Below are 12,525 nucleotides of genomic sequence, written 5' to 3' on the forward strand. Positions count from 1 at the left end.
GTAGCCAATGCCTGCACACACGCCTCCTTCCCCGAACCAAAGGTCAGACACCCGGTGGGCCGTGGACTGCAACACATCCACAGAGGTGCCTTCAGCGGCCCACGTTTTCGTATGAATCAGCACTTATAACGAAAACGTTTTATATAAAATTCCAGATCTCCGGCCTCTTGAAATCCCGGAAGCTGACACGTTGGATTCGGACGGCAGCGGTCAGCTAGAGCGGCTGCCTGGAAGCCCGTGAGCCTCGTCGCTTCCCCCCCCCCCCCCCCCCCGCCTCTCATGCCTCCCCGCTGAGAGGTCACGGGCGCTTTGCAAGGGGGGCCTGTGTGCGTGAACCGGCTGGTTCCCTGGGGCGCTGGGGTTCGAGACTCCTGTTTTTTACCAGGTTATAACTAACATTTCTAAGCACTTTAAAATGTTATGTAAAGAACTTGAAAGAATGAGGAGAAGTGGGAAGCAAGAGAATTGAAGCCAGAAACGGAAGGATACGGACGTAGAGACGAGGTGCGGTCTGGGGGCAGAGGTGATGAGCTACGTCACGGGGACTGTGGTGTGATTAGCGCCCCAGGGGATGTTTGCGCTCTGAGAAGACTTGATGGTTAAAAATAGCTGTCATGGGGCGCCTGGCTGGCTCAGTCCGTAGACCATGTGACTCTTGGTCCCAGGGTTGGGAGCTCGAGCCCCACGTGTGGCGTTGCATGACACGACTGTCCTGTCCCGTCCGCCCAAGACTTCTTCTGGGAATCCTCACCCCAGTGCCACTCCTCCCAGGTCACGGTTTGAGTGTCTGTGTTTGCGCCCCCTCGCTCTGCTCAGGGTCTTCTGGAAAAAGCTCCCGCCGCAGCGTGCCCCTGGGCCGGGGGTTCCTGACGCACGGTGCACCTGCGCACCCCCTCTCCTGGAACCTCGCAGCCCTGGGCCTCAATGTACAGGGTGGAAAGTGGCCGACTGAGGGCCCGCGCGTGCGCAGCGAGGTCCCGGTGTGCGGTGTCCGCCTTGCCCGCTGCCATTCTGCGAGCCTGCGTCCGAAACGGCCCCACAGACGTTGGAACCGTGTCGCGTTAGTGATTTTTTTCCTCTCTGGTATGTTCCCCTTAGGATCTACTCTTCCCGGGTGTTGTGGTAGACAGAGAATGAGACCTCTACCCCCGATAAAGACGCTCTCGCCCAAATCGTTCTCTTCTATGTGAAAAATATTTACCGGTGATTTTTCTTTAACAAATTGCACCTAATATCACCGAGTGGAAGGGAAGGGAAATGCGCTCCATGCAACCATAGCAGTGGTTTTCCACCTCCCTGGTGTCCCCTGCAGGTGTCAGGCCTGACGCGCGTGAGCGATCGCGGGGCCGCAGCAAGAGCGCGGGGGCGGTGCGGGCTGTGTTTGGCCGCCTGACGGAGACGGACAGAAAGTGAGACCGGTGTCTTCCGGGCAGAAACTCCCGAGCTCAGCGGATGGTGATGTGGGCCGGGGTCCTGCCCCACGTCTCCCCTCACGGCAGTGTCCCTCTCCATCCGGGCCACTGAGCCGTCACACGGAGGTATGATTCCTGCCCCACGTCACCCCAGGGACTCAAGTCCCAGGCCTGAAGCAGGCACTCTGTGCAGTGAGAGCAGAGCTCGTCGCCCTCAGGGGTTACAGGAGGTAGAAGCCTGTCACTTTCCCAGCCTGGCGCACCGAGCTGTTCTTGGAGGCTGTAGAAGGAGCAGTCCCCCCGTCACACCAGCTGCCTCCTAGCGATGACAGCTCGCTCCTTCCTTTTGGCCCTCTGCATTCATCCACGCAAAGGTCAGCCCCGTGGCCCTCCTGGCGGGGACTGTGACATCACTCATGGCAGCAGCGGTCATAGCCCCCATCAGGCTGTGAGTCACCTTGTGGCTCGAAGCCTCGCCCCGACTGGTTTTCGTAAACCTTCCAGGCTTCTGCACTCCCAGCAACTAACTGATGCACCCGACTAACGGACGAAATTTCTGCTCTTCATAAAGCTGGTCCTTTGCACGTTTTCGGCGGCTTGCTGTCGGCCTTGCTGGTTTCACACAGACTTGCAGCTGTGTCAGAGCTGGGGTTCTAAGCTGTTGGTCATGGTCACTTGGGAGTATTGACCTCTTGTGCAAGACCTGTTTCCTCAGTTACATTTGTGTGTGTCTGGTTTTACAGAAGGAAATGCTATACTTAGGACACTCACGTTTGTCCCAGTCTTGTTATGCGGGTATGAATTTGTTTTCTGAGGAGCCTGAGGAAAATGGAAGGTGATTTAGGGAATGCAACAGAGCTTCATAAACCGGATTGTTTGGATCTGCTTCAAACCCTTCAGGAGATGGAACGTGGTAATACTCTGCACAAGTGTCCCCCTGCCTGTCTTGATCAGGGATGATGAGCTGCCAGAGAGGGACCCGTGGGGCAGTCGGGTCGTGTAAGACGGCACGACGCAGAACCTGCTCCTTAACGTGCCCGTGACTTCACGAGAACGTGAGCCAGGTGTGCAGGACCTGCTCGCTTGTGCCCTAATGCGGCAAAGAGCTACCGAGTCTTTGGAGAGCCCGTCTGTTACTTTGACAGTCACTGGAGGTGTGGCCCAGAGTGGGGAAGTGCAAGCATAGCGTTGACTTCTGTTCCTAAGGGAAGGACGCGGATCCTAAAAATACTCCGCGGCCTGATTAATACACTTAGAAGTAAATGTTCTGGACACTTAAAACTCAATTTGCAGACCCAGGAGAACGTGGAATATCAGTTAATTAAACTTTTGATGTAAAGTAAACAAACCCTCACGGCAGACTCTGAATCTAACAATGAGATTGGGGGAGAATGTCAGGGTGAACTCTTCAGGTTTCGCCCAAACCTTTAGATCGACGCTTTGAAAGGAACCGGGGGGTCAGGGAGTTGAGAGATCGCTAGTCATAGAATTAGTTTAGCGTCAGATAGGAAGGCCATTGTAGACTGGATCCGAGCTAAACCAGCAGCATAGTGTCGTCATAAAACCTTGCTGGGGGCTGTGTTTTCCAGCAATGAATGGAAGTGAAATATTAATGCCATAGGCCGATCGGTAAACTGGGACCGCACTGCTCATGTTGATCGAATCGCAGGATTTTTTTTATCCGTTTTATACCTGTTCTCCCCAGCTCCTCAGGCGTGTCTCTCCACTGCCTTGGCGGGGCATTCCAGCAGGGAACCCACCCCCCCATCCCCGCCCCAGGGTAATCACTGTGGCTGCCCCCAGCAGGTCGCAGGTCGGGGAAGGCTCTGCCACAGGCCCACTGCACTTTGCACTTGGGTACTTAATCCCCTGATACTACGTAGGTTTGTTTTATCACTTAGTTTTCCAGCACAAAATCATAACCAAAGGCAGAGGTTGTGCAAGCTAATCGGGGAAGAGGCTTATCACCCGTCCGATAAACTAAAACTTGGAACAAACTGGATTCAGGACCCCTCTGCCTAGGTTGACGAGACGTGTGTGTTGTTGCCCCCAGTCTCTTAAAGAGCAGAAGCTGGAGAACGCTGTCCTTCCTGCAGCTCCCCCGCCCCTTCGTCATCCTTCGGTATAAGAATGATACCAAAACACGGAGTCACCTGCGGAGAGAATCGGCAGGTGCTGCCAGGAGCGCAGCTGTTCTCACACCGCGACCTCAGAGAGAGATCGCCAGGACCGCCCCGGCCAGAGTGATTGTGTTTTAAGCACCACACGGTAGCTACTAAGAGGAGTCATCTGAGCAGTCTGCTTTCTGTGGATATGGGATTTGGGGGGGGGGGGGGTGTTTGGTTGGGGCATCTTCGCTTTCCTGTGTTTTGGGGGGCGTGGTAAGTGGGGCTGGAGCAGAAGGAGAAACGGCATCGGAAGCGTCCTGCCGGAGAGGTGGGAGGGACAGTTCTCAGTGCACACCCTGGGGATACGGACACAGGTTTTTGCTGGAGGTACCTTCAGTTCAAAAGGAATGAATAAGACCATTAAAAGTACAATTTGGCTCCCCCTTGTATCAATGCAAAAGAGTGCATTTAAAATCTCTATTAGCGCACTCAAATGAAAACTAAAGAAACGTCCCCTTTCTAACATCTAGCTCTTCTGAGCAGCTGGAGGCCACGTGGCCAGTGAAAAAGGACCTTATCTGTAACCCTCACATAGAGTCCCTTGAGTCTGGAAGAGAAGTTTTAAATGAATGCTCTTGAAACGAGGCATTCAGAAAAGTAGGAGACTTTACCATCTGACTGAGCGAAAACTCCTGTATAGAGAGCTTCGCTATGTAAATATCTGTCTTGATTTCAAATATGAAAAATTAATTCTTGCCATAGCTACCAGCTATTCGTTGTCCCTCCATAAGCCAGTAGCCAACCAAGCATTGTAATAAATTTATAGTAAGCAGGATGGCCACTGGTGTGAACAAAATCCCATCTCGTTAATATTCAAGTCGGTACCTAGAAATGCCAAGCACATAGCTGGCACTCAGGTGCTCAGTCGATGCAATTTCAGTCTTTTATCTTTCCTTCATTTAATTATAATTGGCCATTTTTTAAATTAAAAAAATACATTATTAGAGTGCACGAGCCGGGGAGAGGGGCGGGGGGGGGCGGGGAGAAGGAGAACCTTAAGCAGGTTCCATGCTTGGCACGGAGCCCAACACGGGGCTTAATCCCACGACCCCGGGAGCATGACCTGAGCGGAACGCGAGTCGGGCGCTCAACTGACCAAGCCACCCAGGCGCCCCTAATCGGCCATTTTCTAACTGATCCTTTCTTCCCAATAAGGACTGCCTGTCATACTTACACAAAACTATAGAGGTAGCACCCGTGGAACAAGCTAGAGTTGGTTTCTTATTTCACAAAAGAAAGAATGCACTCTGTGGATTTCACTGTCTGGAGCACGGAAGATGAGGGTCACTGGTCAGACGGAGTGGCTGTTCTGTTTCCGGCCTTATGACTGCTTTGTGTTCGTTTTCTGCCAGTCTGCTGTGTGTGTACCACACGGGCACTTTGTTTTCTCCGTTCTGATGAAGACCGTGCATGTAAAGTTGAATGAACACTACATACTCCAGTGGCATTTCATTGTTAGTGTTCTTTCAGTCCCAATACTGTAGGTGTTCAGTTGAAGAAGGGGGATAATTCGTGACCCCCACAGTACAGAAATGTTCTGTCAAAAGCAGTAGCATTTCGGGGCGCCTGGGTGGCGCAGTCGGTTAAGCGGCCGACTCCGGCTGAGGTCACGATCTCGCGGTCCGTGGGTTCGAGCCCCGCGTCGGGCTCTGGGCTGACGGCTCGGAGCCTGCAGCCTGCTTCCGATTCTGTGTCTCCCTCTCTCTCTGCCCCTCCCCCGCTCATGCTCTGTCTCTCTCTGTCCCAAAAATAAATAAACGTAAAAAAAAAAAAAAAAAAAAGGCAGTAGCATTTGAAAGGCCATTTTGAAAAATCTAGTATCAGTGTTTCGAATGTAAAGCAGAAATTTATTCTGCCTCATTGAGCCCATCTGTGCAAAAGAAGCGCTATGAAATTATTAACAAAAAGCATACCAGAATTCCCTGCAGCAGTAGGCACTGAACAGTGGAGATTATTTTCGTAGTATGTGCCTAGAATTCTTTTCTGTCTACTGAACGTGTTTGCTTCGCATCACAGCTTGCCAGTGTGCCTTAAGGTTGTAGCACCTCTTTTTTCCAGGGCCTCTCGAGCGTCCGTCGTGCACCCGTTACGATGTACCGTGTCCGTTCGGCACTGTGAGCCGATTGTATTCTTGCCAGGGATCAACTCGAGATGGAAATATTGCTGGGGAGATGGTCTTTGAGAACTAGTCCGCTGTCTTCCTAGTGTTGGCATCGCTGAAATAAAGTCCTTTCTTGTTTGACCACTTAAAAAAAAAAAAAAAAAAAAAAGGAAATCTTGTTCTCTTGATTCGAGGGTAAATAGCCATTCTTCCATTTGTAGGATTTTGAAACGTGCTGCTTATAGACCGTTAGCCTTGTGTACAGAAATGCTCTGTAGACCTTTGCACCGCTTTAACAGGGATTGAAAATTCTTGGTAAAAATCGATTAGCTATAATTAACATAGTCTTCATATTTATTCTTCATTTTGACTTCCTTAAGTAATTTGTCATAGTGCCTTTCAAAGAGATGGAAGTATAAGGGTGACAAATTTTAAATGAGTTTGTTATTTAATTACCCACAATAAATCAGTGTTTTTACAGCTGATTGCCCTTTAGCAACACCGAAATTATTTTATCTTCCTAAAACATCCATAATTTTTGTCAGCTATGTTAATTTTCCTGATTTAATTTTGTCCCTTCAGTTTATAAAACTACTTTCCCCAATATACATGATTGTTTTCTGTGTAATTATAGGGAATAGTGTGGTTAGCAGTTGCTGACAATAACTGATTAGGGCTAACTTCCCTGTTATGGGCAATAATTTACATAATATATTGCTCAGCATGGAGCTTGTAATTTAAAATGATTCATAGGTTGCACGGCCTTTTGTCATTAATCAATATTACAGCATCTTATTAGAATAAAGAGCATCAAGGGAGCTCATTCCATACTGTCTTTAGTCAGAAAATAAATACATTTCAGAATTGATCATATCCACTTGCCACCAAATAACCTAAAATTTACAGTTAACTGTCTGTATTGCATGCCTCCTGTTCTTTAGATAGTATTTTAAATGTCCGCATCTCCATCGCTGAGAAACCGCGTCCATACGGAACTTCCAGCTGATGTGAGCTGTCAGGACTGGCGATCGGGAGCGTCAAGGAAGCTTTACAGGCAGAGGCAGAACGAAGTACGGGTTGAGTTGGAAGAACGCAGTTTACGTGTGTGACGTGAAGTGTTTCTCCTGGGGTACCTGAGCGGCTCAGTCAGTTAAGCGCCCACCTCTTGACCTCGGCTCAGGTCACGACCTCAGTTCGCGGGACCGAGCCCCGCGTCTGGCTCTGCGCTGACAGCAAAGGAGCCTGCTTGAAATTCTCTCTCTGCCCCTCTCTCTCTCTGCTCCCCTCCCCGACTTGCGCACACACAGACACATACACGCACACACACGCTCTCTCTCTCTCAAAATAAATGAATAAACTTTAAAAAATAAAATAAAATAAGATGTTTACCTTACTGAAGCGTGAAGAGAGTAGGGAGATCCTTCTGGCCCCGTGACGCCTTCTGTACCTGTAGAGAGCAGTGCCGCGACCCTCAGGACTCCGTAGGGACCCCGTTTCCTCCGTGGCACGCCCGCAGGGTGCCAGCCTGATGCTCACAGCACTGGGCATACGGGGGAGGGAAGACCTCCCAGCGCGCCCAGGTGCTGCCGGGCGCTGTGCGGATTTTCCCGTTACTTTCTCTGCACGTTTCACCTGCCGTCGTCTCATTTCTCGGCCCACATCTGTGTCTTTGAGGGTGGGTCTTAAGGACCAGCAAGAGTGAAGACATATTTGCAACTTGTAAGTTTGTTTTCGAAGAGAATAACGTGACGTGTGACGTAAAATTTCTTCTCGGCTGCTACCTGTAATACTGGAAGTGAAAAAGCTACTTCTTAAACATCAGTTTCTTAACAATGCTTTTGAACCCTGTTATGCTGCAGATGCCGAGGTCGGTGGTCTTTAATGTTTAAGGGACTCTCGATTCTAAGCACGTGGGGGCGGGAGTGGAAACACTGTGATTTTAAAAAGCGAAGCAGGGGCGCCTGGGTGGCGCAGTCGGTTAAGCGTCCGACTTCAGCCAGGTCACGATCTCGCGGTCGGTGAGTTCGAGCCCCGCGTCGGGCTCTGGGCTGATGGCTCAGAGCCTGGAGCCTGTTTCCGATTCTGTGTCTCCCTCTCTCTCTGCCCCTCCCCCGTTCATGCTCTGTCTCTCTCTGTCCCAAAAATAAATTAAAAAAAAAAAAAACGTTGAAAAAAAAAAAATTTAAAAAGCGAAGCAAATCTGATTAGATGAGATACTGCCTCTTCTCCACTCTCCCCTGGCAGCCGTCCTAAAGATAGATCGTCTCGAAATGATTTTGAACTTGAAACTACCTTTTCTACTTCTTCCCTGTTTCACTTTTATCACATGAATAATCTCGTTCTCTCTCGGGCGGTGCCCTTCGCAGTCTCATCGGGCTGGGGAGAGATGCCTAACGTCCATTCGAAGGCTGAGAGCTCTTGGGGAGAGCCGTCCTCCCCCTCTGCCCTGGTTGACAACGGCACCGCAGCGTGGGGCAAGCCGCCCAGCAGTGGCAGCGGATGGGGAGACCAGCCCGCGGAGCCGCCCGTGACCTTCGGGAGAGCCGGCGCCCCCACTGCCGCCCCGGCCCTGTGCAAACCAGGTGAGTCCGACCGGCACTTTAGAAATGGGTCAGGATATTTTAGTTAGAGGGGTACTTTTCATTGGATTTTAAGAATTAACGTTTTAGGACACCTTCCTCATTTTGTTTATGCTTTAAAACTAACGTCTATTTGCCGCGTCTGGTACACGGACACAGAGGAGCTCTTAACAGAAGCCCGTGCGCTCCTTTTTTAGAAAAATTAACGACCAGAATCCACACCATGGCGCATGGCTGCGGGATGCCGTCAGTGCCGTCTACACGGCAGCAGGACCCCCCCCCGTGCCTGCCGTCTTCAACAGCGCTAGCTCACTAGCTCACTGAGCGACGAGGACGAGGTGAAGCACGCCGTCTCTCCTTTCTGAGAGTGGGTTTAAGCCCGACGTGACTTCACAGCACTGAGACCCTTCTGCCTTCTTCTCTCTTGGGAGCGCCGTTCTGCGTTGGGGCTCCAGGCTTACGCGTTCTCTTTTTGTTCTTTGGAAGATAGGAAAAATTAGGCCACGCTTTCCTCACGTCATCTGAAAGTGTAATAAGCATACGTGCACCATGCGCGTTCTCACACACGTCCAGATCACGTTTACCGAGTGGAATTCTGTGACGCGTGGGGATTTTGCGGCACGATGCATGTGACGTTGGCGTGGACCTAAGCGTGTGAGTTAGGTCCGGTATTAAGATCCGTCGTTCAGATGGCTGCGAGAGCTTCATATTTTCTTTGGCCATTGTTAAACCTGCTGGATCTTAAAATGCAACCTTATTTCTGTATTTTTACTACCACATTTTACATGAGTTTTGTGTGTGTTACTTAGCTAACGCTGGATAGTGTGCTCCCCATATCCACCATTCTGCTGGGGTATGCCATTCCTATGCCTTGTTGTTGCAAACCTAAAAGACAGGGAGGTCCTTAGATTCACCTGCCGTCCCGAGGCAGTATGTTTGCTCTTACAGTTTGTCCTCGGAGGCGCCATCGTACACGTGTCTACCTTGAAAACGCGTCCTGTCCTCATGGTCTTACAGACTCCCACTAACCGTATCATCACTTAATCTTTGGCCGCCTTCTCCCTGGAAGTGAAAATTTGGGCTAACTTTTGTACCAGAAATCACTCTGTATCTTAAAAAAAAGTAGAAGAAATAACATCCTGAAATCCAAACTCAGTAGTCAGCTCAAGGCTCCATCCACCTACGGCCTCAACTGGCTCCACCCTGTTAGTCTGGGAGCGTGTCCGAAACATAGACCGTCAGGCCCAACCGCAGACCTGTGCGTTTCTCGTGATCCCCAGGTGACTCGGGTCTGGTCACGTGAGAGGGGCACTGGCCCACCTTCCGCTGCGGGTTCAAAAACCGCGTGGCGGACAGTGGTATTTCCGGGACTCTGCAGCTACCTGCCATGCAGACAGTGCCACCCTCCCCCGTGGCCCCCAGGATCTGTTGTTAGGAAGCCCGTGCTTCAAAAGGACCTGTAGCCGGTTAGGGGAGTGGGTAACAGCACAGACTACAGACAGCTGGAGTTTGGAGAAAACAATACGTACACATCTGCGTGTGTATTGTGTAACTCCCGCAAGAAATTCAATTCTTCGGTCTTGGGAAATGAAGAGGTAAAGAGGCAGCTCCCAGGGCACCCCCCTCGTCCCGCCTCCCCCTAAATGGCGCTATAATGCAGCACCGCCTCCCTGAGGAAGGGTGAGTTTGTGAAGTTCACGTGTGCTCTCCTTCTAGCTTCGAAATCTATGCAAGAAGGCTGGGGCAGTGGTGGGGACGACATGAACCTCGGTGCCAGTCAGTGGGAAGACGAAGAAGGGGGCATGTGGAACAGTGCTGCTTCCCAAGAAAGCGCGTCCTCCTGCGCCTCCTGGGGGAACGCCCCCAAAAAAGGACTCCCAAAGGTGCGTGCAGCCCTAAAGAAAAGAAACGCTAAAACCACCGGCACTTAGAACTACATTCAGGGTAGAGGGGGTTTCCAGTTAGCGGTGACGGGTAGATCGGGAGTTCTCTGGGGCCCTCTGGGGATCCGGATGCTGCCCAGCACTGCTGTCACAGCAGAGTAAAGGCAGAGACGGACGTGAGACTCCAGGGGCTTCTAAGAAGCCAGACGGTAGAGACGTGCAGGCGCTCATGAGAGTGCCACTCTTCACACTAAAGGGTTTCGTTTTTCAGAAAAGACGATTTTCCACTAAAACAGTGTTGTGCATGTTAACTGATGATGGGTTTGTTGTTGTAATTTTTAAACAAATTAATAAGTGGTTTTTTTCATTTCTCCTACGGTAAATATTGATAAGTACAATCAACATATCAACAGAACTTCTTTAGAATCCTCGATCTTGGGGCACCTGGGTGGCTCAGTCGGTTAAGCGTCCGACTTCGGCTCAGGTCGTGATCCCACGGTTTGTGGAATCAAGCCCCACATAGGGCTGTGTTGACAGCTCAGAGCCTCAAACCTGCTTCGGATTCTGTGTCTCCCTCCCTCTCTGCCCCTGCCACACTTGCGCTCTCTCTCTCTCTCCCTCAAAAATAAAAAATACACGTTAAAAAAAAAAAAAAAAAGAATCTTTAAGACAGAGTAAAGGGATTGGTCCTGGCACCATTAAGTGTGAAGACTCCTGAGGTACATCATTAAGTGCCATTTGGAAACCATGTAAGTGAGATCCACAACTCGTATAAGCACCAAGATGAATTCCAAGTAGATCACAAATTTAAATACGATAAATACAAATATAAAAATGTGAAAGAATTTTAAAAACAATCTTAGAGCAGGAGTGAGCGGCCTTTCTAACTATGAGAGAAATCTAAAAATTATCAAATTTACAAAACTTTCAGTCCTGAAAGATTTACAGACTTCAGTAAAACCGTGCATGACAGGGGTGCGTTCGGGGGGGGGGGGGGGGGCTCAGTCGGTTAAGTGTCTGACTTCAGCTCAGGTCATGGCCTCGCAGTCCATCAGGTCATGGCCTCGCAGTCCATGGGTTTAAGCCCCGCTTCGGGCTCTGTGCTGACGGCTCGGAGCCTGGAGCCTGCTTCGGATTCTGTGTCTCCCTCTGTCTCTGCCCTCCCCCTTTCAAAAATAAGTAAACATTTTTTTTTAAAAGTGCACGGCAGAAAATACCATAAAATCAAAAGACAAGCTGGAAAAACATATTTGTATCCTATCGTGCAGAGGGCTGATCTCCCTGATATATACATAAAGAAAGGCCCTACAAACTGACGTGTTTTTTTAATCGATAAGTAGATTGCTCCCTAGAAAAATGAGCAAAGAATATAAATAGATGCTCCCTAGAAAACAAACGCTGACAGCTCTTCAACACGTGAAGGGACCTTCAGCCTGCCCTGCGGAAAGAGTTCAAGTTAAAACAACACTGGGAGATGCCACTTTTCATCTCTCAGACCAGCAAAACCCCCAGCGTTGAGTAAGCGGGTTCTGTCCGCAAAGCTGTGAGAAAAGCAGCCCTCTCCCACGTCACTGGCGGGACTTAAGTCGGTGGGGCCCCCGCGGAGGGCGGTTTGGCGTCATCTGTCACGGTTACAGATGGGCCAGCGCCGGGATGGGGTGCTTCTGCCTGTCACGGGCGTAGCAGGTGGCACCCGTACACCGTCTTCTCCTGTCGCGTTTTTGTAGGGAAAAAAGCGATGGTTTAAATGTACATTAATGGGGTGACTGAGTCACCCCACATCCATACCAGGGAAAGCTGAACAGATTTTTATAAAGGGAGTCTACCTATATTCATCTGAAAAGACCACCAAAATGGGCTGTCAAATGAGAAGGCAAGGGACAGAAAAGCGTGTGGTGCACACCTTTGCGGGGCCGGGGAGCGAAAGCGTGCGTGCACACACCTGCGCGTGCGAAGAGAGAGCAGGAGCTGAGCGGACGGAAGGTGAGGTAGGAAGAAGGCACTTTTGTGTGCACACCCTTTTTCTCCACCCGAATCCTACGAAGGTGTTATCTGTTCAGAAAAATGAATTCAGCAGACCATTTAATTAGCAGTAGCAGAACCCAGAAACTAGAATCAGGGCTCGCATCATCAGGCGTGGAGGTGATTACAGACATCAGACGGGGAGTCTTTTTTCGACTGGGCTGGCAAATAACCCAGTTAATGACGGCACCAGGAATACGAAATTGGTAAATTAAAACACTGTGCAATCTTGGCACCTCTGGCCCCGGCAGTGATTCCCGGCGCCTCCAAATAAGCACTTCCTCGAGGAGAGAGCGCCCGTTGGTTGGTTTAATATCGCCACGTAGACCCCGTTCTGCAGTTAACGGCAGTCTCCATTTT

General features: G+C 50.3%; 1 protein-coding gene across 6 annotated transcripts in view; it reads left to right on the plus strand.

Annotated features, from left to right (window-relative positions):
* The window catches only part of TNRC6C (trinucleotide repeat containing adaptor 6C), a 95,561-nt gene that overhangs the window by 46,884 nt on the left and 36,152 nt on the right, over nt 1–12,525 (plus strand). For all 6 annotated transcript variants that reach the window (XM_040456539.1, XM_040456536.1, XM_040456537.1 and 3 more), the window contains 2 exons: nt 8,048–8,263; nt 9,977–10,143. In XM_040456539.1, coding sequence (XP_040312473.1) covers nt 8,048–8,263; nt 9,977–10,143 — 383 coding nt within the window. The remainder of the gene's footprint in view (nt 1–8,047; nt 8,264–9,976; nt 10,144–12,525) is intronic.

The sequence above is a fragment of the Herpailurus yagouaroundi genome, unplaced genomic scaffold (assembly GCF_014898765.1).
Source record: "Herpailurus yagouaroundi ecotype Mexico unplaced genomic scaffold, PumYag 217, whole genome shotgun sequence".
In the NCBI taxonomy this organism is placed as follows: Eukaryota; Metazoa; Chordata; class Mammalia; order Carnivora; family Felidae; genus Herpailurus; species Herpailurus yagouaroundi.